Raw genomic sequence first — 27784 nt, forward strand, 5'->3', positions numbered from 1 at the left:
AGCAGTCTTTTCCTCTCTCACTGTCAGTTACATGTACACACACAATCAGCAGTCTTTTCCTCTCTCACTGTCAGTTACATGTACACACACAATCAGCAGTCTTTTCCTCTCTCACTGTCAGTTACATGTACACACACAATCAGCTGTCTTTTCCTCTCTCACTGTCAGTTACATGTACACACACAATCAGCTGTGTTTTCCTCTCTCACTGTCAGTTACATGTACACACACAATCAGCTGTGTTTTCCTCTCTCACTGTCAGTTACATGTACACACACAATCAGCTGTCTTTTCCTCTCTCACTGTCAGTTACATGTACACACACAATCAGCTGTCTTTTCCTCTCTCACTGTCAGTTACATGTACACACACAATCAGCTGTCTTTTCCTCTCTCACTGTCAGTTACATGTACACACACATTCAGCTGTCTTTTCCTCTCTCACTGTCAGTTACATGTACACACACAATCAGCTGTGTTTTCCTCTCTCACTGTCAGTTACACGTACACACACAATCAGCAGTCTTTTCCTCTCTCACTGTCAGTTACATGTACACACACAATCAGCTGTCTTTTCCTCTCTCACTGTCAGTTACATGTACACACACAATCAGCTGTCTTTTCCTCTCTCACTGTCAGTTACATGTACACACACAATCAGCAGTCTTTTCCTCTCTCACTGTCAGTTACATGTACACAAACAATCAGCTGTGTTTTCCTCTCTCACTGTCAGTTACATGTACACACACAATCAGCAGTCTTTTCCTCTCTCACTGTCAGTTACATGTACACACACAATCAGCAGTCTTTTCCTCTCTCACTGTCAGTTACATGTACACACACAATCAGCAGTCTTTTCCTCTCTCACTGTCAGTTACATGTACACACACAATCAGCTGTCTTTTCCTCTCTCACTGTCAGTTACATGTACACACACAATCAGCAGTCTTTTCCTCTCTCACTGTCAGTTACATGTACACACACAATCAGCAGTCTTTTCCTCTCTCACTGTCAGTTACATGTACACACACAATCAGCTGTCTTTTCCTCTCTCACTGTCAGTTACATGTACACACACAATCAGCTGTCTTTTCCTCTCTCACTGTCAGTTACATGTACACACACAATCAGCTGTCTTTTCCTCTCTCACTGTCAGTTACATGTACACACACAATCAGCAGTCTTTTCCTCTCTCACTGTCAGTTACATGTACACACACAATCAGCTGTCTTTTCCTCTCTCACTGTCAGTTACATGTACACACACAATCAGCTGTCTTTTCCTCTCTCACTGTCAGTTACATGTACACACACAATCAGCTGTCTTTTCCTCTCTCACTGTCAGTTACATGTACACACACAATCAGCTGTCTTTTCCTCTCTCACTGTCAGTTACATGTACACACACAATCAGCTGTCTTTTCCTCTCTCACTGTCAGTTACATGTACACACACAATCAGCTGTCTTTTCCTCTCTCACTGTCAGTTACATGTACACACACAATCAGCTGTCTTTTCCTCTCTCACTGTCAGTTGCATGTACACACACAATCACGCACACGTACGTACACACACACACGTACGTACACACACACACACTTGCATGCTTCTACACCTATACGCTTACATAGCTGCCTCATGTACACTCCGTATCATTGTATCCAAACATAATTATACTACAATAACAAGGGGTTGGGGCAAAAAATTGCAGTCGAAATTAAATTAAAACTAGCACATCACATACAGGGCGCTTCCTTTCTAAGACCCCCCAATGTAAGAACATCAGCCCCCCATTGAGAGGGAGCCTCAAAGTACCAAGGATTAGCATATCAAATGTAAGAACATCAGCCCCCATTGAGAGGGAGCCTCAAAGTACCAAGGATTAGCATATCAAATGTAAGAACATCAGCCCCCCATTGAGAGGGAGCCTCAAAGTACCAAGGATTAGCATATCAAATGTAAGAACATCAGCCCCCCATTGAGAGGGAGCCTCAAAGTACCAAGGATTAGCATATCAAATGTAAGAACATCAGCCCCCCATTGAGAGGGAGCCTCAAAGTACCAAGGATTAGCATATCAAATGTAAGAACATCAGCCCCCCATTGAGAGGGAGCCTCAAAGTACCAAGGATTAGCATATCAAATGTAAGAACATCAGCCCCCCATTGAGAGGGAGCCTCAAAGTACCAAGGATTAGCATATCAAATGTGAGCATAATGGTCATAAAATGGCGGAAGTCATAAATTTAGAAGGAAGGGGATGGTGTCCTCAAAAGTGGTTTCCACTGTATCAATAATCATTCAATAACTTCAATGTCATACAAAAATCAATTTTGTTTAATTTTTAGACTGCCAACGTTAAAAAATTTGGAATCAAATAACAAGAAAGGTAAGCTATTCGAACGTTTAATTTGTGAACATAACGTTTAATTTGTGAACATAACGTTTAATTTGTGAACATTATAAGATGTTTGATGGGTTGTTGACAGACCAGCTTTTTTGTCGGTCCGAGGGGGAGCATATCGTCTTTTGTTTCATATTTATTGACCAAGGCCGAAGGCCGCGGTCAATAAATATGAAACAAAAGTCGATATGCCCCCCGAGGACCGACAAAAAAGCTGGTCTGGCAACAAACCATCAAACGTCGTTTTTGTCATCATTTTGGTGGTTCAACATTAAGTCAAAAATCAACACAGGGAGCCATGGTTTGAAACGCGAGTTCTGTTATTATAATGCATGTTCGGGGCCCCAGCACGTTGTTCAAAGCTGGCGTGCGAAAGCAACTTACTGTGTGTGATTTGAGTTTATAATGTTGAGACAAGTATGTCAGGTTTGAGGATGCGAAGTTCTGTAGGTTCCGACTACAGAGTGGTGTGTGAAACCAACAGTAAGCGCCTTTGAGACGATAGTGCCCACATGTTGCATTCGAGCGATGGGATTGTCGTATTTCAAACGAGGTGATTTGCTTGCACAGTCAGCGTTGACCATCTCACAACAGATCTGTTATGTGGATTATCGTGCGACGTTCGAGTCGGGGGCAAGGAATCGCAGGAAGCAAAGATGAGTCTTTTTCCATTGTCACCTTTCTTTCCGGTTGTTGGTGCATATAATATTGTGCGGACAAAATGATGCGACGGCGAGTGTTTTTTGCCTCCAAGATTTTGTGGTGTGGGTATTGTTTTGCTCGTTTCATACCCACACCAAAACCTGAAACACACTCCACCCCACCCACCCCCCTCCCTCACAATCAGTCCATGAACACAAACACTGACACACACAAATTAATGATCAAGTTACCCCCCCCCCCCCCCCCCCAACCCTTCACTTGCACACCTGCAACGCAGACGATCATATTATTGATTAAATATTCATATAGGTCAGTGTTGGGTTTTTTGTTCTTGTTTGTGTTATTGCAGAATCGGCTTTCTCTTCATTACATTTCACCATCACCCTACCACCCTGCCCCTCTCGGTATTCCACTCCTCGGTTTTCAGTGGTAAATATTAGTAATCGAATATTGAAGCTACGTTGAGTCAAAGGTAACAGAAGATTTGCATCGTGCAGCACTGCACGAATTGGGTCAAAGGACACAAATGATTTGCGTCGTGCCGCGAAGGAAAGATAATCGCGATCTTGTTTCTCATTGCCTCTCTGTTTTTCATTAGACTTGTCATTCTGCTTGCTTGGCTTTGTCAGATGTCTTCATTTCTTGTTGCTATGTTCTTTGCTTTTTTATTATTATTTTTTCATTTGCGCTTAGTTTATCGATACAACGTCTTGTGCACGGGTCAAAATGTGTGTGTCAGGGGTCAATTGGTTTGACTTAAACTTGACGTTCGTGTTTCTCCAAACAGAGATACACGCACTCCATGACTTTGTGAGAAGATAAAACATATCGATAGGTTTTATTTGTTTGCGATAAAGCATAAATGTATGACCTTTGATGAGGTAGTTTTGTTTTTTGTTTACATTTGCCAGTTTGCCAGTTCGTATTTGGAACTTGGCGAAGCAGTGTCGTCTGTTTAGGTCTGGGGAAACGCCAATGAAAAGAGCCGAAGAATCCTCGAGCGTTTCTATTGGGTTTGCTTTTGATTATCCATGTAATAGGGCTTCCTGCAACTATGGTAACCGGGGATTTATTCCCCGGGGAACATGACATTTATTTCTCAGGTGCTTGTGAATGAAAACTCGTGAAAATGATGACAAAACGTTTTGTTTTGTCAATAATTAAACGTTCCAATAACATACCTTACTTCAATGTCATAGAGTAAGTATATAGTCTTTACCTCAATGTCATAGAGTAAGTATATAGTCTTTACCTCAGCATTGGCATTGACACTTTTGCCAGGGCGGATTCCGTGGGTGCGAAGCCAGCCTTCGGCAGCAGTGACCAGTTTGTGCAACATGGGCTGGCCGGTCAGTTGCCCCGCCTCGTCCTTCAGGACAATTATAAGGTCGTCATGTTTGCCTTGTGTGAGACTCTCTGATCGTACTGAGATCTCTGGTACTGTGGATGGGTAGGAATCTGCAACAGATAGAACAGGTGTGTCAGAAAGTACAGACAGTTGTCATCGTGACATTGACAATACACTATACATCACATGCCGTTATTCCTTACTTATTACCATCATGACATTGACAATACACTATACATCACATGCCGTTATAAGTTCCTTACTTATTACCATCATGACATTGACAACACACTATACATCACATGCCGTTATTCCTTACTTATTACCATCATGACATTGACAACACACTATACATCACATGCCGTTATTCCTTACTTATTACCATCATGACATTGACAACACACTATACATCACATGCCGTTATTCCTTACTTATCACCATCATGACATTGACAACACACTATACATCACATGCCGTTATTCCTTACTTATTACCATCATGATATTGACAACACACTATACATCACATGCCGTTATTCCTTACTTATCACCATCATGACATTGACAACACACTATACATCACATGCCGTTATTCCTTACTTATTACCATCATGACATTGACAACACACTATACATCACATGCCGTTATTCCTTACTTATTACCATCATGACATTGACAACACACTATACATCACATGCCGTTATTCCTTACTTATTACCATCATGACATTGACAAGACACTGTAATAGTTTGGTGTTGTGTGTTTATATTCGGAGGCTATCGTAGGGTCACACTCTCAGCCACATCAGTATAACATCAGACGAATGTCTATCACTAAGTTTATTCATTAAAGTATAGAGCATAAGATATAAGCAGCATACAGTAACAGAGCTGAGCACAGAGTGAAACTCATTAGCATAAGGATACTGTGCTGGAAGAAGCTTAGGGTGCACAATGTACTCTTATTCTAATTGATACCAGACCGTGGGAAGAGGTCTGAGATATAACAGTGAGGAGAGGCTGGGTGGTGGCACAGTTGCTAGTACTACATCCCCTCTCTTTTGGAAAGCAAGTATAACACACTGTACAAATCTCGAACATAGTGTCACTTCTTACTAAGTAACATAGGATAACCTACAACCACAAAAGATATTATATTATCAACACCAAGGGTGATAGGAACTGTTCTTGGACTGTTTTCACAAGAGTCGTGGTTGCAGTGGCTGAGGACACAGAAACGCTACTAGCAAGTGTCTTGGAAACTGTTGGTGCTGGTTGGCACTGTTCTGCATTATATCAGTGTCACAGATTAGATCGTAGAATACTTTCTTGAAACCAGAAGATATGTAGTCGTTAATTGAAAGTAATGTCTGGAAGAGTCACACAGTACTTTGACTTTGTTCAGTCAGTTCTTTGACTTTTTTCTTCTTACCAGTTTGTTTCAACTACGGTTAGAAAATTACATTGAAAATAACATACTACTTTCTACACATAAAACAACATAAACATACACATTGACAACACTTCACATGTGTCTGTGTGTGAGGATTGTATTGTTGTGTGATTATAAATGTATGTATGTAAAACATGTAAAACACATTGTGTATGTGTGTTTCTCCTCTTCTTCAGGAAAACTTGCTGTCTTCATGCATGCTCTTCTTTCTTCTTTCTTGCAAGTACTTCTGTTAGCTACATTGTTTGAATGAGTCGCTGTGGTTGTTGTGTGTGTCTGTTGGATCGTCGAAGGGCTGTTGGAACTGTCGACTCGGTGTTGTCACTGCGTTGGGGTGTGTTGTTCACAGGTTGTGGGGTGTCTTGGCGAGGCGGTCTGAGACTGGCATCTTGTTGTTGGTCTGCCCAGGTGAGGCGTTTCTGCATGGTGGGCAGGTCTCGCAGCTGTCTTCTGTTGCGGCGGTAGATGCCACCATTGGGTGTCCGGATGGTGTATGATCTTGGTTCAGGCCTCTTGTTGACGACAGTTGCTGGTATCCATGTGCCGTTGTTTTCTTGCATCTGAACCTTCTGGCCTGTGTGGAGTGGAGGAAGGTCTCGGGCTGAACGATCGTGGTATTTTTTTTGAGTTTGTTGACGGACTTGAAGATTCCTGCGCGCTTTCCTGTTGTATGGAGTGGGTTTGGCCAGGTGTGGGAGATTGGACTGGAGATTGCGGGAGTAGAGGAGTTCAGCAGGAGAAGGGAGCGAACTGTCAATGGGGGTGGTGCGGAGACAAATAGCATTGCCAGGTCTGGGTCAGAGTTGCTCTGCTTTGCTTTGAGCAATGTCTTCTTGACTGTCTGCACCATGCGTTCCGCAAATCCGTTGGACTGGGGGTATCTTGGAGAACTGGTGACATGTTGGAATCCCCATTCTGCTGAGAATGTTGAGAACTCGTTAGAGTCATATTGTGGTCCGTTGTCTGATATGACCTTTGTAGGTATTCCGTGTTCGCTAAACAGCTGTTTCAGTGCTGTGATGACTGAAGTGCTGGTTGGCTGAGCGGGTAGGCGTCTGATGAAAGGCATCTTGGAGAAGTAGTCTGAGACTAAGATGTATTCCTTTCCGTCAAAATGAAATAGGTCTGTGCCGACGTTTTGCCAAGGTCTGGTTGGAACGTCGTGGGGGAGGAGAGTTTCTGCCTGCTGGCTGTTTAGGTTGCTTTGGCAGACGTTGCATCTCTTCACCCAGTCATCGATGTGTGCATTGATTCCACGCCAGTAGACGCAAGTCTTGGCGCGAAGCTTGCATTTTTCGCTTCCTTGATGACCAGCATGAATGTTCTGCAGTATGTATGCTTGCATCGCTGCCGGTATGATGATTCGATCTCCTTTGAGCACCAAATCATCCTCCACACTTAGTTCATCTTTGCATGACCAGTAGTCTCGCAGTCGTTTGGGCAGAAGTTTTGCGTTATCTGGCCACCCATCGATGATGGTGTCTCTCAATGCTGCAAGGTCAGGGTCGGCATCTGTTTTCTGCCGTAGCTCCTGAAGCCTGTCAGATGAAAACTGGACTGCGTAGATGGACTGCTCCAGGCTGATTGATTTACCGGGTGTCGGGTTAAGTCTGGAGAGACTGTCAGCAAGGATCATCTCTTTTCCGAGGCGATATTGAATGGTGACGTCATAGTGTTGTAACTGTAACATCATTCGCTGCAAGCGAGGTGGAGTACTAGCTAGGCTTTTCTTCTGCACCTGTTCCAGGGGTTTGTGGTCACTTTCGACCACAAAGTGTTTTCCATAGATGTACGTATGGAATCGCGTGCATCCAAAGACGACAGCAAGAAGTTCACGTTCAATGTTCGCATAGCGTTGTTCTGTGTCGGTCAGGGCCTTGCTGGCGAACGCTATGGGTTTGCCGTCTTGTAATAGGGCTGCTCCAACTCCGATTTTCGATGCGTCGACCTGTATGGTAGTCTTCTTGGATACGTCGAAGAAGGAGAGGGCTGTGTCTTTGCAGATTGATGCTTTGAGGTCGTCGAATACTTTCTGCAACGAGCTGTTCCACTCAAAGCTGACTCCTTTCTTGGTCAATGCACGGAGGGGTGCTGTCTTGTCGGACAGTTTGGGGATGAAAGGAGACATGAACTGAACTATGCCAAGGAAGCGCTGAACATCAGTGACGGACTTTGGGGCTGGCAAGGCCTGGATCTCTGAGCATTTGTCTGGATCAGGATGGACTCCTTCTAGGTCATAGATCATCCCAAAGAATTTGATTTTGTTTGTTTGTTTGTTTGTTTGTTTGTTTATTTGTTGCTTAACGTCCAGCCGACTACGCAGAGCCATATCAGGACGAGGAAGGGGGGATGAAGGGGGCCACTTGTCAAGCGATTCCTGTTTACAAATGCACTAACCCATTACTTGTGTCCCAGCAGGCTTTAGTAAAACTAAATTAATACCTACTGGAAGATTACCAGTTTCCAGTATGTTAAAATAGGCTTAACCTATCTACTGCTGGACTTACATCAGAACACTAACAGATTAAACTATACATGAATCGCGAGACAAGCGGCAAGAGAAGAGATTTTTGGAAAAAATACAGGTGAATGAGCAAGAAGGCAGACAAAAGAAAAGAATTCATGAAGAAAAAGAGAGCATGACAGGAAAGAGGAACCAACAATCTACCTAACAGCAAACTAGAAAGCTCCTGCGGTTCCAAAAACAGGAGGGGCCTTTAATTTCATAACCGCAGTGCCCCACTGCGGGAAGAATTTGATTTGAGATGTCTTGATGTGGCATTTGTCGCTGTTGAAGACGAGTCCAAATTTTCTTGCCACGTCCATCAGATGGTGAAGGTTCCTGTCGTGGTCCTCTTCATCCTTGCCATGAACAATGACGTCATCGGTGATTCCGATGGTACCAGGACACTGGCTGAGGATGCGGTCCATGGCTTGCTGGAATGCATCTTGGCTCACGTTGAGGCCAAAGGGAAGACGATTGAAGCGGAATCGGCCAACAGGGCTGTTGAAGGTGGTGAGCATGGAGGATTCCTCATCGAGTTTGATGGCCCAATAGCCGTGTTTGGCGTCGAGTTTGCTGAAAACCTTGGAGCCACTGAGGCGATTGGTGATCTCCTCGATTGTAGGGGTCTTGTGGTGAGTCCTCTTGATGCACTGATTCAGTGCTCTGGGATCCAGGCACACACGCAGACCGCCACTAGCCTTCCTGCTGAAAGCTAGTGCGTTAACCCAGTCTGTGGGCTCCGTGACGGGGGTGATTACGCCAATGTTCTCCATCTTCTTCAGCTCCGATTTGATTTCATCTAGAAGCTGGATGGGATACTTGCGTGGAGGCTGCACCACTGCTTGGGCTCCCTCCTTGAGCGTGATGTGTAGCTCACCTTCAAAGTTGCCTATACCCTCAAATCTGTCAGGGTATGTACGCTCCAGGTCACTGGCGTTCTTGACTGGCTTCAGTGCTGGTGCTGCTGCTGTTTGAATGGCGCAGTGAACGGTGACCAGCTTCAGCAGTCTGCTGCTGGGTAGTCCCAGGATGGCTGGACCGTTGCTGTCTGTGACAAAAAATTCTGCGTCATGCCATTCTGTTTTCTTGAATTTGCATTGGATCGTGATGACTCCAAACTGCTTGATGAGTGTCCCGTTGTACGCTTGTAGTACAGTGCGACGTATTTCTGTGGCGCCTGCTGCCGGGAAACCCTCAGGGTTGAGCTGCTCGGGAAACATTCGCCGATAGATGCGGAGTGGGAGTATGTTTCCCTGTGCTCCCGTGTCCACCTTTACTCTAAGGGATGCTGGCATTGAATACTTGATGTCCAGGCTGGCGTATAGCTCATCCCGGTTGTCGCCGTTATTTGTCTCTATGCTAGAGAAATCCAGGCAGGCGAAGTCGTCAGTAGGGTCATCATCGCTGATGTCTTGCACGGCGTTGATGTGTTTCCTGCCACCTTGCTGGTGGCCAGGTCTACCGCGTCGCCGCCCTCGGGGTTTGTGTTGTTTAAGACTCTGTGCAGCATGTCCAGGTCTGTCTGTGCTACCGCTGGTGCTCGAGCGGCATACCTTCTGCCAGTGGTTGGGCCTGAGGCATTTTGAGCACTTAGTGCCGTAGGCTGGGCATTGTCGAGGTGGGTGTTTTCCACCGCAGTTGCCGCATGCTCTGCTGTCCTTTGCTCTGATGGCGTCGATGGTCGAGCCTGTAGCTGTCAATTCCTGCATTTGACGCATATGGTTCGCTGTAGCCTCGTGTGACTTTGCTAGTTCTAGGGCTGTAGCGAGGGTCAGGGTGCTGTCCCGAGAGAGGAGTTCACGCTGGACAGTGGAAATAGATGTCCCAGCGATAAGTTGCTCTAAAACTCTCTCATCTTCTGCGGCTTTGTCAGTATACTTGCATTTGATGGCCTTTGTTCTGCATCTTGTGCAAAAATCTTCTACCGACTCCCCTGTCCGTTGCGTCAGTCGCTGCATTTCTAGCCGATGAATGCGGAAATTTTGTGGTGGTTGGAGTAGCTGCAGTCTGTCCCAGATGTTTTTGGGGTCTTCGAGCTGTTCGACAGTGAGGTTCCATGTGTTGAGTAGACGTAAACCCTCACTGCCAAGCCACAACATGATGTAGTTGTGTTGCAGTTTTTTCTCAGTGTTTTTCACTTTAAACCACATGTCGCAGAGCTGCTTAAAATCTTGGAGTGATTGTGCCTTGTCATCTGATGACCAGTCCATCTTTGGGCGTGGCAATGGTGCATCAGCCATGTTGGTTGTGTGTGCATGGTAAAATTGAGAAAGATACCACTTACCGGATTGTGCGGAGTGACGGTTATGGAGTCGATGATGTATCCATGTACAACACTAGCATTACTGTCTGTCAGAGACACAGTCACTGGTGGTCAGGATAGTGTCCAGGATAATTATTCAGTAATCCAGTTGAAGACAGGGAATGACACAGTTACTAATGGTTAGTCACTGTTCCAGACTCACATAGATCACAATCACAGTCACAAAGTTCCAGGTAGTACAGTTCCGATGATCAGAAGCTGTCAGTGTCACACACACAAAAGCTGGCACAGAAAACACTTGTAAGTTGTAAGATGTTCACACTGGGGCACCAGAGCTGCCACCATGTAATAGTTTGGTGTTGTGTGTTTATATTCGGAGGCTATCGTAGGGTCACACTCTCAGCCACATCAGTATAACATCAGACGAATGTCTATCACTAAGTTTATTCATTAAAGTATAGAGCATAAGATATAAGCAGCATACAGTAACAGAGCTGAGCACAGAGTGAAACTCATTAGCATAAGGATACTGTGCTGGAAGAAGCTTAGGGTGCACAATGTACTCTTATTCTAATTGATACCAGACCGTGGGAAGAGGTCTGAGATATAACAGTGAGGAGAGGCTGGGTGGTGGCACAGTTGCTAGTACTACAGACACTATACATCACATGCCGTTATTCCTTACTTATTACCATCATGACATTGACAACACACTATACATCACATGCCGTTATTCCTTACTTATTACCATCATGACATTGACAACACACTATACATCACATGCCGTTATTCCTTACTTATTACCATCATGAAGAAGTCAGCGACCGTTATTCCTTACTTATTACCATCATGAAGAAGTCAGCGACCGTCATTCCTTACTTATTACCATCATGAAGAAGTCAGCGACCGTCATTCCTTACTTATTACCATCATGAAGAAGTCAGCGACCGTCATTCCTTACTTATTACCATCATGAAGAAGTCAGCGACCGTTATTCCTTACTTATTACCATCATGAAGAAGTCAGCGACCGTTATTCCTTACTTATTACCATCATGAAGAAGTCAGCGACCGTTATTCCTTACTTATTACCATCATGAAGAAGTCAGCGACCGTCATTCCTTACTTATTACCATCATGAAGAAGTCAGCGACCGTCATTCCTTACTTATTACCATCATGAAGAAGTCAGCGACCATTATTCCTTACTTATTACCATCATGAAGAAGTCAGCGACCGTCATTCCTTACTTATTACCATCATGAAGAAGTCAGCGACTGTCATTCCTTACTTATTACCATCATGAAGAAGTCAGCGACCGTCATTCCTTACTTATTACCATCATGAAGAAGTCAGCGACTGTCATTCCTTACTTATTACCATCATGAAGAAGTCAGCGACCGTCATTCCTTACTTATTACCATCATGAAGAAGTCAGCGACCGTTATTCCTTACTTATTACCATCATGAAGAAGTCAGCGACCGTCATTCCTTACTTATTACCATCATGAAGAAGTCAGCGACCGTTATTCCTTACTTATTACCATCATGAAGAAGTCAGCGACCGTCATTCCTTACTTATTACCATCATGAAGAAGTCAGCGACCGTTATTCCTTACTTATTACCATCATGAAGAAGTCAGCGACCGTCATTCCTTACTTATTACCATCATGAAGAAGTCAGCGACCGTCATTCCTTACTTATTACCATCATGAAGAAGTCAGCGACCGTTATTCCTTACTTATTACCATCATGAAGAAGTCAGCGACCGTCATTCCTTACTTATTACCATCATGAAGAAGTCAGCGACCGTCATTCCTTACTTATTACCATCATGAAGAAGTCAGCGACCGTTATTCCTTACTTATTACCATCATGAAGAAGTCAGCGACCGTTATTCCTTACTTATTACCATCATGAAGAAGTCAGCGACCAGCTGCCAAACATTTTCTGTTGTGTTTTCTTTTTGTTTTGAAGTTTTCTTCGACGTATATCACTTTGCAGCAGATAAGCAGAAGCAAGCAAACACAATTGCACAAGCATTCTCTATCAACATACTGTAAAACATAGACACAAACACAGCCAGCCACCCAGAGTGACACAGACACAGACAGCCAGCCAGAGTGACACAAACACAGACAGCCAGCCAGAGTGACACAAACACAGACAGCCAGCCAGAGTGACACAAACACAGACAGCCAGCCAGAGTGACACAGACACAGACAGCCAGCCAGAGTGACACAGACACACAAAGCCAGCCATAGTGACACAGACACACAAAGCCAGCCATAGTGACACAGACAGCCAGCCAGAGTGACACAAACACAGACAGCCAGCCAGAGTGACACAAACACAGACAGCCAGCCAGAGTGACACAAACACAGACAGCCAGCCAGAGTGACACAAACACAGACAGCCAGCCAGAGTGACACAGGCACAGAAAGCCAGCCAGAGTGACACAAACACAGACAGCCAGCCAGAGTGACACAAACACAGACAGCCAGCCAGAGTGACACAAACACAGACAGCCAGCCAGAGTGACACAAACACAGACAGCCAGCCAGAGTGACACAAACACAGACAGCCAGCCAGAGTGACACAAACACAGACAGCCAGCCAGAGTGACACAGACACAGACAGCCAGCCAGAGTGACACAGACACAGACAGCCAGCCAGAGTGACACAGACACAGACAGCCAGCCAGAGTGACACAAACACAGACAGCCAGCCAGAGTGACACAAACACAGACAGCCAGCCAGAGTGACACAAACACAGACAGCCAGCCAGAGTGACACAAACACAGACAGCCAGCCAGAGTGACACAAACACAGACAGCCAGCCAGAGTGACACAAACACAGACAGCCAGCCAGAGTGACACAAACACAGACAGCCAGCCAGAGTGACACAAACACAGCCAGCCACCCAGAGTGACACAGACACAGACAGCCAGCCAGAGTGACACAAACACAGACAGCCAGCCAGAGTGACACAAACACAGACAGCCAGCCAGAGTGACACAGACATGGTTACCACTACAGTGGAACCTCCATCTTAAGACCAGCCAATATAAAACTTTTTAAGACCTTGCTTTTTCATATTTTTGGTTCATAACCTCTGTCATTTTACCGCCATTTTAAGACTCCTACCTTTATAAGACTCCTACCTTTATAAGACTCCTACCTTTATATAAGACTCCTTCCTTTATAAGACCTAATTTCTCAGATTTGTTTATAGTCTTAAAAGAGGGGTTCCACTGTACATCAACACAATCCCCACACAACACTTAGCCAGGTCTGTACTTCTCTGTTTCATCAACACAATCCCCACACAGCACTTAGCCAGATCTGTACTTCTCAGTTACATCAACACAACCCCCACACAGCACTTAGCCAGGTCTGTACTTCTCAGTTACATCAACACAATCCCCACACAGCACTTAGCCAGGTCTGTACTTCTCAGTTACATCAACACAATCCCCACACAGCACTAAGCCAGGTCTGTACTTCTCAGTTACATCAACACAATCCCCACACGGCACTTAGCCAGATCTGTACTTCTCAGTTACATCAACACAATCCCCACACAGCACTTAGCCAGATCTGTACTTCTCAGTTACATCAACACAATCCCCACACAGCACTTAGCCAGGTCTGTACTTCTCAGTTACATCAACACAATCCCCACACAGCACTTAGCCAGGTCTGTACTTCTCAGTTACATCAACACAATCCCCACACAGCACTAAGCCAGATCTGTAAATCTCAGTTACATCAACACAATCCCCACACAGCACTTAGCCAGATCTGTACTTCTCAGTTACATCAACACAATCCCCACACAGCACTTAGCCAGGTCTGTACTTCTCAGTTACATCAACACAATCCCCACACAGCACTTAGCCAGATCTGTACTTCTCAGTTACATCAACACAATCCCCACACAGCACTTAGCCAGATCTGTACTTCTCAGTTACATCAACACAATCCCCACACAGCACTTAGCCAGATCTGTACTTCTCAGTTTCATCAACACAATCCCCACACAGCACTTAGCCTGAGGTCTGTACTTCTCAGTTACATCAACACAATCCCCACACAGCACTTAGCCAGATCTGTACTTCTCAGTTACATCAACACAATCCCCACACAGCACTTAGCCAGATCTGTACTTCTCAGTTACATCAACACAATCCCCACACAGCACTTAGCCAGGTCTGTACTTCTCAGTTACATCAACACAATCCCCACACAGCACTTAGCCAGATCTGTACTTCTCAGTTTCATCAACACAATCCCCACACAGCACTTAGCCAGGTCTGTACTTCTCAGTTACATCAACACAATCCCCACACAGCACTTAGCCAGGTCTGTACTTCTCAGTTACATCAACACAATCCCCACACAGCACTTAGCCAGATCTGTACTTCTCAGTTACATCAACACAATCCCCACACAGCACTTAGCCAGGTCTGTACTTCTCAGTTACATCAACACAATCCCCACACAGCACTTAGCCAGGTCTGTACTTCTCAGTTACATCAACACAATCCCCACACAGCACTTAGCCAGATCTGTACTTCTCAGTTACATCAACACAATCCCCACACAGCACTTAGCCAGGTCTGTACTTCTCAGTTACATCAACACAATCCCCACACAGCACTTAGCCAGATCTGTACTTCTCAGTTACATCAACACAATCCCCACACAGCACTTAGCCAGATCTGTACTTCTCAGTTACATCAACACAATCCCCACACAGCACTTAGCCAGATCTGTACTTCTCAGTTTCATCAACACAATCCCCACACAGCACTTAGCCAGGTCTGTACTTCTCAGTTACATCAACACAATCCCCACACAGCACTTAGCCAGATCTGTACTTCTCAGTTACATCAACACAATCCCCACACAGCACTTAGCCAGGTCTGTACTTCTCAGTTTCATCAACACAATCCCCACACAGCACTTAGCCAGATCTGTACTTCTCAGTTTCATCAACACAATCCCCACACAGCACTTAGCCAGATCTGTACTTCTCAGTTACATCAACACAATCCCCACACAGCACTTAGCCAGATCTGTACTTCTCAGTTACATCAACACAATCCCCACACAGCACTTAGCCAGGTCTGTACTTCTCAGTTACATCAACACAATCCCCACACAGCACTTAGCCAGATCTGTACTTCTCTGAGTTACATCAACACAATCCCCACACAGCACTTAGCCAGATCTGTACTTCTCAGTTACATCAACACAATCCCCACACAGCACTTAGCCAGATCTGTACTTCTCAGTTACATCAACACAATCCCCACACAGCACTTAGCCAGGTCTGTACTTCTCAGTTACATCAACACAATCCCCACACAGCACTTAGCCAGATCTGTACTTCTCAGTTACATCAACACAATCCCCACACAGCACTTAGCCAGATCTGTACTTCTCAGTTACATCAACACAATCCCCACACAGCACTTAGCCAGATCTGTACTTCTCAGTTTCATCAACACAATCCCCACACAGCACTTAGCCAGGTCTGTACTTCTCAGTTACATCAACACAATCCCCACACAGCACTTAGCCAGATCTGTACTTCTCAGTTACATCAACACAATCCCCACACAGCACTTAGCCAGGTCTGTACTTCTCAGTTTCATCAACACAATCCCCACACAGCACTTAGCCAGATCTGTACTTCTCAGTTTCATCAACACAATCCCCACACAGCACTTAGCCAGATCTGTACTTCTCAGTTACATCAACACAATCCCCACACAGCACTTAGCCAGATCTGTACTTCTCAGTTACATCAACACAATCCCCACACAGCACTTAGCCAGGTCTGTACTTCTCAGTTACATCAACACAATCCCCACACAGCACTTAGCCAGATCTGTACTTCTCTGAGTTACATCAACACAATCCCCACACAGCACTTAGCCAGATCTGTACTTCTCAGTTACATCAACACAATCCCCACACAGCACTTAGCCAGATCTGTACTTCTCAGTTACATCAACACAATCCCCACACAGCACTTAGCCAGGTCTGTACTTCTCAGTTACATCAACACAATCCCCACACAGCACTTAGCCAGGTCTGTACTTCTCAGTTACATCAACACAATCCCCACACAGCACTTAGCCAGGTCTGTACTTCTCAGTTACATCAACACAATCCCCACACAGCACTTAGCCAGATCTGTACTTCTCAGTTTCATCAACACAATCCCCACACAGCACTTAGCCAGGTCTGTACTTCTCAGTTACATCAACACAATCCCCACACAGCACTTAGCCAGGTCTGTACTTCTCAGTTACATCAACACAATCCCCACACAGCACTTAGCCAGATCTGTACTTCTCAGTTTCATCAACACAATCCCCACACAGCACTTAGCCAGATCTGTACTTCTCAGTTTCATCAACACAATCCCCACACAGCACTTAGCCAGATCTGTACTTCTCAGTTACATCAACACAATCCCCACACAGCACTTAGCCAGGTCTGTACTTCTCAGTTACATCAACACAATCCCCACACAGCACTTAGCCAGATCTGTACTTCTCAGTTTCATCAACACAATCCCCACACAGCACTTAGCCAGATCTGTACTTCTCAGTTTCATCAACACAATCCCCACACAGCACTTAGCCAGGTCTGTACTTCTCAGTTACATCAACACAATCCCCACACAGCACTTAGCCAGGTCTGTACTTCTCAGTTACATCAACACAATCCCCACACAGCACTTAGCCAGATCTGTACTTCTCAGTTTCATCAACACAATCCCCACACAGCACTTAGCCAGGTCTGTACTTCTCAGTTACATCAACACAATCCCCACACAGCACTTAGCCAGGTCTGTACTTCTCAGTTACATCAACACAATCCCCACACAGCACTTAGCCAGATCTGTACTTCTCAGTTTCATCAACACAATCCCCACACAGCACTTAGCCAGATCTGTACTTCTCAGTTTCATCAACACAATCCCCACACAGCACTTAGCCAGGTCTGTACTTCTCAGTTACATCAACACAATCCCCACACAGCACTTAGCCAGGTCTGTACTTCTCAGTTACATCAACACAATCCCCACACAGCACTTAGCCAGATCTGTACTTCTCTGAGTTACATCAACACAATCCCCACACAGCACTTAGCCAGGTCTGTACTTCTCAGTTACATCAACACAATCCCCACACAGCACTTAGCCAGATCTGTAAATCTCAGTTACATCAACACAATCCCCACACAGCACTTAGCCAGGTCTGTACTTCTCAGTTACATCAACACAATCCCCACACAGCACTAAGCCAGGTCTGTACTTCTCAGTGGTCATCAACACAATCCCCACACAGCACTTAGCCAGATCTGTACTTCTCAGTTTCATCAACACAATCCCCACACAGCACTTAGCCAGATCTGTACTTCTCTGAGTTACATCAACACAATCCCCACACAGCACTTAGCCAGATCTGTACTTCTCAGTTACATCAACACAATCCCCACACAGCACTTAGCCAGGTCTGTACTTCTCTGAGTTACATCAACACAATCCCCACACAGCACTTAGCCAGATCTGTACTTCTCAGTTACATCAACACAATCCCCACACAGCACTTAGCCAGATCTGTACTTCTCAGTTTCATCAACACAATCCCCACACAGCACTTACCCAGGTCTGTACTTCTCAGTGGTCATCAACACAATCCCCACACAGCACTTAGCCAGGTCTGTACTTCTCAGTTACATCAACACAATCCCCACACAGCACTTAGCCAGGTCTGTACTTCTCAGTTACATCAACACAATCCTCACACAGCACTTAGCCAGATCTGTACTTCTCTGAGTTACATCAACACAATCCCCACACAGCACTTAGCCAGATCTGTACTTCTCAGTTACATCAACACAATCCCCACACAGCACTTAGCCAGGTCTGTACTTCTCTGAGTTACATCAACACAATCCCCACACAGCACTTAGCCAGATCTGTACTTCTCAGTTACATCAACACAATCCCCACACAGCACTTAGCCAGATCTGTACTTCTCAGTTACATCAACACAATCCCCACACAGCACTTAGCCAGATCTGTACTTCTCTGAGTTACATCAACACAATCCCCACACAGCACTTAGCCAGGTCTGTACTTCTCAGTTACATCAACACAATCCCCACACAGCACTTAGCCAGATCTGTACTTCTCAGTTTCATCAACACAATCCCCACACAGCACTTAGCCAGATCTGTACTTCTCAGTTACATCAACACAATCCCCACACAGCACTTAGCCAGGTCTGTACTTCTCAGTTACATCAACACAATCCCCACACAGCACTTAGCCAGATCTGTACTTCTCAGTTACATCAACACAATCCCCACACAGCACTTAGCCAGGTCTGTACTTCTCAGTTACATCAACACAATCCCCACACAGCACTTAGCCAGATCTGTACTTCTCAGTTACATCAACACAATCCCCACACAGCACTTAGCCAGATCTGTACTTCTCAGTTACATCAACACAATCCCCACACAGCACTTAGCCAGATCTGTACTTCTCAGTTACATCAACACAATCCCCACACAGCACTAAGCCAGATCTGTACTTCTCAGTTACATCAACACAATCCCCACACAGCACTTAGCCAGGTCTGTACTTCTCAGTTACATCAACACAATCCCCACACAGCACTTAGCCAGGTCTGTACTTCTCAGTTACATCAACACAATCCCCACACAGCACTTAGCCAGATCTGTACTTCTCAGTTACATCAACACAATCCCCACACAGCACTTAGCCAGATCTGTACTTCTCAGTTTCATCAACACAAAACCATTTACCGTTAAACTTGATTTATGTACATGTATGTTTTTGTGAGACTTTAAGAACTGTTTAAGGGTTTGCGCCATATAAATATCCTCCTTATTATCATAATAATGGTCTTTCTTTCTTTATTTGGTGTTTAACGTCGTTTTCAACCACGAAGGTTATATCGCGAAGAGGAAAGGGGGGAGATGGGATAGAGCCACTTGTCAATTGTTTCTTGTTCACAAAAGCACTAATGAAAAATTTGCTCCAGGGGCTTGCAACGTAGTACAATGTATTACCTTACTGGGAGAATGCAAGTTTCCAGTGCAAAGGACTTAACATTTCTTACATACTGCTTGACTAAAATCTTTACAAAAATTGACTAGTATATTCTATACAAGAAACACTTAACAAGGGTAAAAAGAGAAACAGAATCCGTTAGTCGCCTCTTACGACATGCTGGGGAGCATCGGGTAAATTCTTCCCCCTAACCCGCGGGGGGTATAATAATGGTCGGTGTCATATCTTACCTGTAAGCTGAAACTTGAGTGTGACGTCCATATCTTACCTGTAAGCTGAAACTTGAGTGTGACGTCCATATCTTTAGGCTGCAGTGTCACAATGTGTGTGAACAATCCCATGTCCTTGATGACGCGACATCGGCCTGGAAAAGCAGACTTGATGTCGGACACCTCAGTGGCCTGCGGGGTTTCTACTGCACATGACGCCATGGTAGCTGTAGCTTCTTCAACAGTAGCTGTGTCCCTTGGTGACGCCAGAATGGCGAAAAATGACCGAAACCTGAAACAATGATTAAGATTTCACTGTGTTTTAATAATACCAAAGTTCTCTCAATGTCATCCTCGTATCTGTGATTATTTCTGTCACCTTTTTGCTAACATTTCTGGGTTCAAAATGAGAGAGAGAGAAAGAAAGAGAGAGAGAGAGAGAGAGAGAGAGAGAGAGAGAGAGAGAGAGAGACATGCAGACAGGCAAACAGAGACAGAGAGAGTGTGTGTGTTGTGTATTCCACGTGGCCCTGATTGAAGAATGTAATACGTAACTGAGTTAAACTTCACGCAATTACAAGTTTCAATTAAGTGATCTTAATTCCTGCTGATCAGATACAAGTGTACACACACACACACACACACACACACACACACACACACACACACACACACACACACAAACCGACTCCATCACTGGTAACAGAGACATACTGGTAATCACTCTGTCACTCAAGTCTTTTGTCGTTAGATACCGTACCACTGGAAAACAAGTGCCCAAGTTGAGGGCGGTTCTATGCAGACGACGCAACCCGTGCATAAAACACCAAGACAAAATTCATAGATCTCACGCTAAGAATCCTTACCTTGAGTTGAAGTCTCGAAGTTGCAGCAGGTGTACAGCTTTGAAGCTTACACGCCACTTTTATAATGTGTTGAAACGTTCTTCTGATCTATTTCTGTCGCCAAGTTGTTTGCACCACAAACTCCTTTCCCGGAAGTTGTGCAAGGGAAGATTGGAAATTCGTAATGACTAAAAATAGCACGTCACGCAAAAACTCGTACCAAGGGACCTAACTCCCAACTGAAAGAAATCAGTCGGTTTTGTATGAGTTAGTTACCTTGGCGACCTCATCAGCACCGGTTACACTGTGCAGAGTGTGTGCCTTCTAAGTTTTCCTTCTAAGGTTTAAGACAAGCTGAAAAAAGGCTTTTCCGTCTATAAGCTTGTTGACTTTTTTCTCTCTATAATACCATTTATGAAAACCCTTGCAGTGTATGGGTAATCTTGAACTTCAGGGTGTTAAATTCATAGCTCAGATCCAGTGACATTCTTTAGGGTGTTAAATTCATAGCTCAGATCCAGAGACATTCTTTAGGGTGTTAAATTCATAGCTCAGATCCAGAGACATTCTTTAGGGTGTTAAATTCATAGCTCAGAATCCAGTGACATTCTTTAGCGTGTTAAATTCATAGCTCAGAATCCAGTGACATTCTTTACTTATTTTTGATACAAGTCCATGTAAGCAAGCCAAAGAACATTTCAAGTGTCGTGAAATTAATTGACGGATTGAGCTTCAAACTTAAGCATAATTAATTAATTTGGTTGTTCAATCGACGAAAATGCACTGAAAATGGCGTACGTTGTCAACCATGGTACACGAAAGAGTTGTCTCCCTTGTCGGCTCATACGGATAATTCCTTATTTGACCCATGTAAACGAAATGCATGCGTACAGTTCATCGGAGTTCATTCCGTAACTTCAAAGGGATCTAAAATGACTTGTTATGATTACAAGTGCAGGTTCTACAAATTTGGAGACTTAAATGCCTCTGAATTCTGAGCTATGAATTTCCAGTGTATGTGTGTGTGTGAGTGTGTGTTCAGAGACATAATTATTGTGATAGCTTACATAAATAAATTCCATTCTTTCCATACCATCCCGAAGAAGGCAGTTACATGCCGAAATATTGATTTAAACTTACCTAAATACCTCTGGTGTATATTAACCTGTTCGCTGCCAGTAAATATTTGCATTCAAAGCATTACCTGCACACACCACATGCACACACCATATGCACACATCACATGCACACACCACATGCACACACCATATGCACACATCACATGCACACACCACATGCACACACCACATGCACACACCACATGCACACACCATATGCACACATCACATGCACACACCACATGCACACACCACATGCACACACCACATGCACACACCCCATGCATACACCCCATGCACACGCCACATGCACACGCCACATGCACACACCACATGCACACACCACATGCACTCACCACATGCACACACCACATGCACACACCACATGCACACACCACATGCACACACCACATGCACACACCACATGCACACACCACATGCACACGCCACATGCACACGCCACATGCACACACCACATGCACACACCACATGCACTCACCACATGCACACACCACATGCACACACCACATGCACACACCACATGCACACACCACATGCACACACCACATGCACACACCACATGCACACACCACATGCACACGCCACATGCACACACCACATGCACACACCACATGCACACACCACATGCACACACCACATGCACACACCACATGCACACACCACATGCACACACCACATGCACACACCACATGCACACACCACATGCACACACCACATGCATACACCACATGCACACGCCACATGCACACACCACATGCACACACCACATGCACACACCACATGCACACACCACATGCACACACCACATGCACACACCACATGCACACACCACATGCACACACCACATGCACACGCCACATGCACACGCCACATGCACACGCCACATGCACTCACCACATGCACACGCCACATGCACACGCCACATGCACACACCACATGCACACACCACATGCACACACCACATGCACACACCACATGCACACACCACATGCACACACCACATGCACACACCACATGCACACACCACATGCACACACCACATGCACACACCACATGCACACACCACATGCACACACCACATGCACACGCCACATGCACACGCCACATGCACACACCACATGCACACACCACATGCACACACCACATGCACACACCACATGCACACACCACATGCACACACCACAGGCACACACCACATGCACACACCACATGCACACACCATATGCACACATCACATGCACACACCACATGCACACACCACATGCACACACCACATGCACACACCACATGCACACGCCACATGCACACGCCACATGCACACGCCACATGCACACGCCACATGCACACACCACATGCACACGCCACATGCACACACCACATGCACACACCACATGCACACACCACATGCACACACCACATGCACACACCACATGCACACACCACATGCACTCACCACATGCACACACCACATGCACACACCACATGCACACACCACATGCACACACCACATGCACACACCACATGCACACACCACATGCACACACCACATGCACACACCACATGCACACACCACATGCACACACCACATGCACACACCACATGCACACACCACATGCACACACCACATGCACACACCACGTGCACACACCACGTGCACACACCACATGCACACACCACGTGCACACACCACATGCACACACCACATGCACACACCACATGCACACACCACATGCACACACCACATGCACACACCACATGCACACACCACATGCACACACCACATGCACACACCACATGCACACGCCACATGCACACGCCACATGCACACGCCACATGCACACACCACATGCACACACCATATGCACACGCCACATGCACACACCACATGCACACACCACATGCACACACCACATGCACACGCCACATGCACACGCCACATGCACACACCACATGCACACACCACATGCACACACCACATGCACACACCACATGCACACACCACATGCACACACCACATGCACACACCCCATGCACACACCACATGCACACACCACATGCACACACCACATGCACACACCACATACACACACCACATGCACACACCACATACACACACCACATGCACACACCACATGCACACACCACATGCACACACCACATGCACACACCACATACACACACCACATGCACACACCACATGCACACACCACATGCACACACCACATGCACACACCACATGCACACACCACATGCACACACCACATGCACACACCACATGCACACACCACATGCACACACCACATGCACACACCACATGCACACGCCACATGCACACGCCACATGCACACGCCACATGCACACACCACATGCACACACCACATGCACACACCACATGCACACACCACATGCACACACCACATGCACACACCACATGCACACACCCCATGCACACACCACATGCACACACCACATGCACACACCACATGCACACACCACATACACACACCACATGCACACACCACATACACACACCACATGCACACACCACATGCACTCACCACATGCACACACCACATGCACACACCACATGCACACACCACATGCACACACCACATACACACACCACATGCACACACCACATGCACACACCACATGCACACACCACATGCACACGCCACATGCACACACCACATGCACTCACCACATGCACACACCACATGCACACACCACATGCACACACCACATGCACACACCACATGCACACACCACATGCACACACCACATGCACACACCACATGCACTCACCACATGCACACACCACATGCACACACCACATGCACACACCACATGCACACACCACATGCACACACCACATGCACACACCACATGCACACACCACATGCACACACCACATGCACACACCACATGCACACACCACATGCACACACCACATGCACACACCACATGCACACACCACATGCACACACCACATGCACACACCACATGCACACACCACATGCACACACCACAGGCACACACCACATGCACACACCATATGCACACACCACAGGCACACACCACATGCACACACCACATGCACACACCACATGCACACACCATATGCACACACCACAGGCACACACCATATGCACACACCACATGCACACACCATATGCACACACCACATGCACACACCACATGCACACACCACATGCACACACCACATGCACACACCACATGCACACACCACATGCACACACCACATGCACACACCACATGCACACGCCACATGCACACACCACATGCACACACCACATGCACACGCCACATGCACATACCATATGCACACACCACATGCACACACCACATGCACACACCACATGCACACACCACATGCACACACCACATGCACACACCACATGCACACACCACATGCACACACCATATGCACACACCACATGCACACGCCACATGCACACACCATATGCACACACCATATGCACACACCATATGCACACACCACATGCACTCACCATATGCACACACCACATGCACACACCACATGCACACACCACATGCACACACCACATGCACACGCCACATGCACACACCATATGCACACACCATATGCACACACCACATGCACACACCACATGCACACTGTCGTTTGGGTTTTTTGTTCTAATTCCTCTTGTTTATTGAACGGTTTGTAGCAGACTATACAGCTGACGTATGTCCTACAGCGAAAGGGTTAATTATTTAAAACAAAAACCCACTATATTATAAAATGCTTCAGCTTTATTGACTTAAATTTAAGTAATCTTTTAGTTTTACTAATTGCCAACAATGAAAAGTCCAGTACTTTTTAATCCATGAGACCACATGCACATAAAGAGAGGTTTGGGTACATGAGAACGTGGGGGTGTCGCGGCCACCTCTGTCTTACTGCACTACGTTCAATAGATAAAACCACTTAACCCCTACTTGTTAACCTTGAAAGAAGTGTTATGTGCCCATCACAGAGATGCCTTCTTCCAGAAATTACAATAAGCTTGTTTTTACATAGAGGGGGGAATCGAGACGAGGGTCGTGGTGTATGTGTGTGTGTGTGTGTGTGTGTAGAGCGATTCAGACTAAACTACTGGACCGATCTTTATGACATTTGACATGAGAGTTCCTGGGAATGATATCCCCGGACGTTTTTTTAATTTTTTCGATAAATGTCTTTGATGACATCATATCCGGCATTTTGTAAAAGTTGAGGCGGCCTGTCACACCCTCATTTTTCAATCAAATTGATTGAAATTTTGGCAAAGCAATCTTCGACGAAGGCTGGACTTTGGTATTGCATTTCAGCTAGGAGGCTCAAAATTTAATGAATGACTTTGTTCATTAACAAGAAGAGCAAACGCTCGATCGAGTCACTTTCGCAGTTCTGAATATTATATGAGGCATCAGATGGACAGGAAGAAATTGCTATTCACAACACAATACAGATGTAAATAATTTGATGTAAAGAATAATCCTATAAAGTTTGAATCAAATCCGATTCAGTTTCAGAGATATGATATTTCAATTTTTTTCCTTCAAGACATACCTGTGACCTTGAAAAAGGTCAAAGGTCACCAAAGCAGACGTCAAAGTGTAGAGGTCACTGGGAGTCACGTTCACATAAAATTTGAGCCCGGTCACTTTTATAGTTTCCGAGAAAAGCCCAACGTTAAGTTGTGTGTTGCCGAACAGAAAAGGCTAGTTATCTCCCTTGTTTTTCTGATAACGTTCGTAAAAGGCTACAGATGTAAATACTTTGATGTAAAGAATAATCCTACAAAGTTTCAATCACATCCGATGAACTTTGTCAAAGATATAAAATGTCTAATTTTTCCTTTGACGCTGACCTGTGACCTTGAAAAAGGTCAAAGGTCAACGAAACCATCGTTAAAGTGTAGAGGTCATTGGAGGTCACGACTAAACAAAATATGAGCCGGATCGCTTTGATAGTTTCCGAGAAAAGTCCAACGTTAAGGTGGTGTCTACGGACGGCCGGACGGCCGGCCGGCCGGCCGGACAGACTAACACTGACCGATTACATAGAGTCACTTTTTCTCAAGTGACTCAAAAATCTAAAAATTGTAATTAAAATTATTTTTTTTATAAAACGATCCCAAAATACGTTTATCGTATTGTTCATAATTTTCTGATTCCAAATATGTATAGGTTACAACACGAGTGGTTTTTTATATGGCTTGTATTTCAGTCAAGACCCAGCGGATGAATATCATCGGGAGACACGAGCCTCTGGCGAGTGTCTCTCGATTGATATTCCCGCTGGGTCTTGACTGAAATACAAGCCATATAAAAAACCACGAGTGTTGTAATCTGTATATCCCATTCTACCATCAAACACAAAGTGTAGACTACTAGCGGCACTGTTGCGATCTGTGCAGGGTAAAACTGTTGCCAGCGAGACTTAGCCCTTTTGCAACCTTAAACTGAGTGACCGTCGCTGAAAAAATAAAACGAATGAGTGCATCGATAAGTACGCGGTAACACTACTTTCAGACCATTTAAAAGCTTTAAGTAAAGGTTCATAAGTTGCAAGAAAGTAATGAAGTCGAATAGAAATTAATTTAGTTGAAGCGCACAATTCTTTTGTTTTGCGTTTCAGGTCGGCAGAACGGGCGAAACGGGTTTGGGACCCATTTGGCTTACTCGATTCAGAATTGATTCCACGTTGTTTTTCTCGAACGTGTGTAATTAGGCTTATTGACAGAGAAGCAAATCTTAGGGAACAAATATGTAGGTTTAGATTTAACCATTTGCTCCCTATTT

At 45.4% G+C, this 27784-nt stretch overlaps 1 protein-coding gene across 2 annotated transcripts in view; it reads right to left on the minus strand.

Moving 5' to 3' along the window:
- LOC138965500 (leukocyte receptor cluster member 9-like) overlaps positions 1-20972 on the minus strand; it is a 24207-nt gene extending 3235 nt beyond the window's left edge. The window contains exons 1-3 of one of the 2 annotated variants that reach the window (XM_070337673.1): positions 20835-20972; positions 20028-20260; positions 4316-4521 (exon numbers count right to left, since the gene is read on the minus strand). In XM_070337673.1, coding sequence (XP_070193774.1) covers positions 4316-4521; positions 20028-20190 — 369 coding nt within the window. In that variant the 5' untranslated portion in view covers positions 20191-20260; positions 20835-20972. Of the gene's footprint in view, positions 1-4315; positions 4522-19989; positions 20261-20834 lie in introns of those variants that run through there. The other variant, XM_070337674.1, reaches the window with a different exon arrangement.
- Positions 20973-27784: the final 6812 nt, after the last annotated feature.

This window comes from Littorina saxatilis, linkage group LG4 (assembly GCF_037325665.1).
Source record: "Littorina saxatilis isolate snail1 linkage group LG4, US_GU_Lsax_2.0, whole genome shotgun sequence".
In the NCBI taxonomy this organism is placed as follows: domain Eukaryota; kingdom Metazoa; phylum Mollusca; class Gastropoda; order Littorinimorpha; family Littorinidae; genus Littorina; species Littorina saxatilis.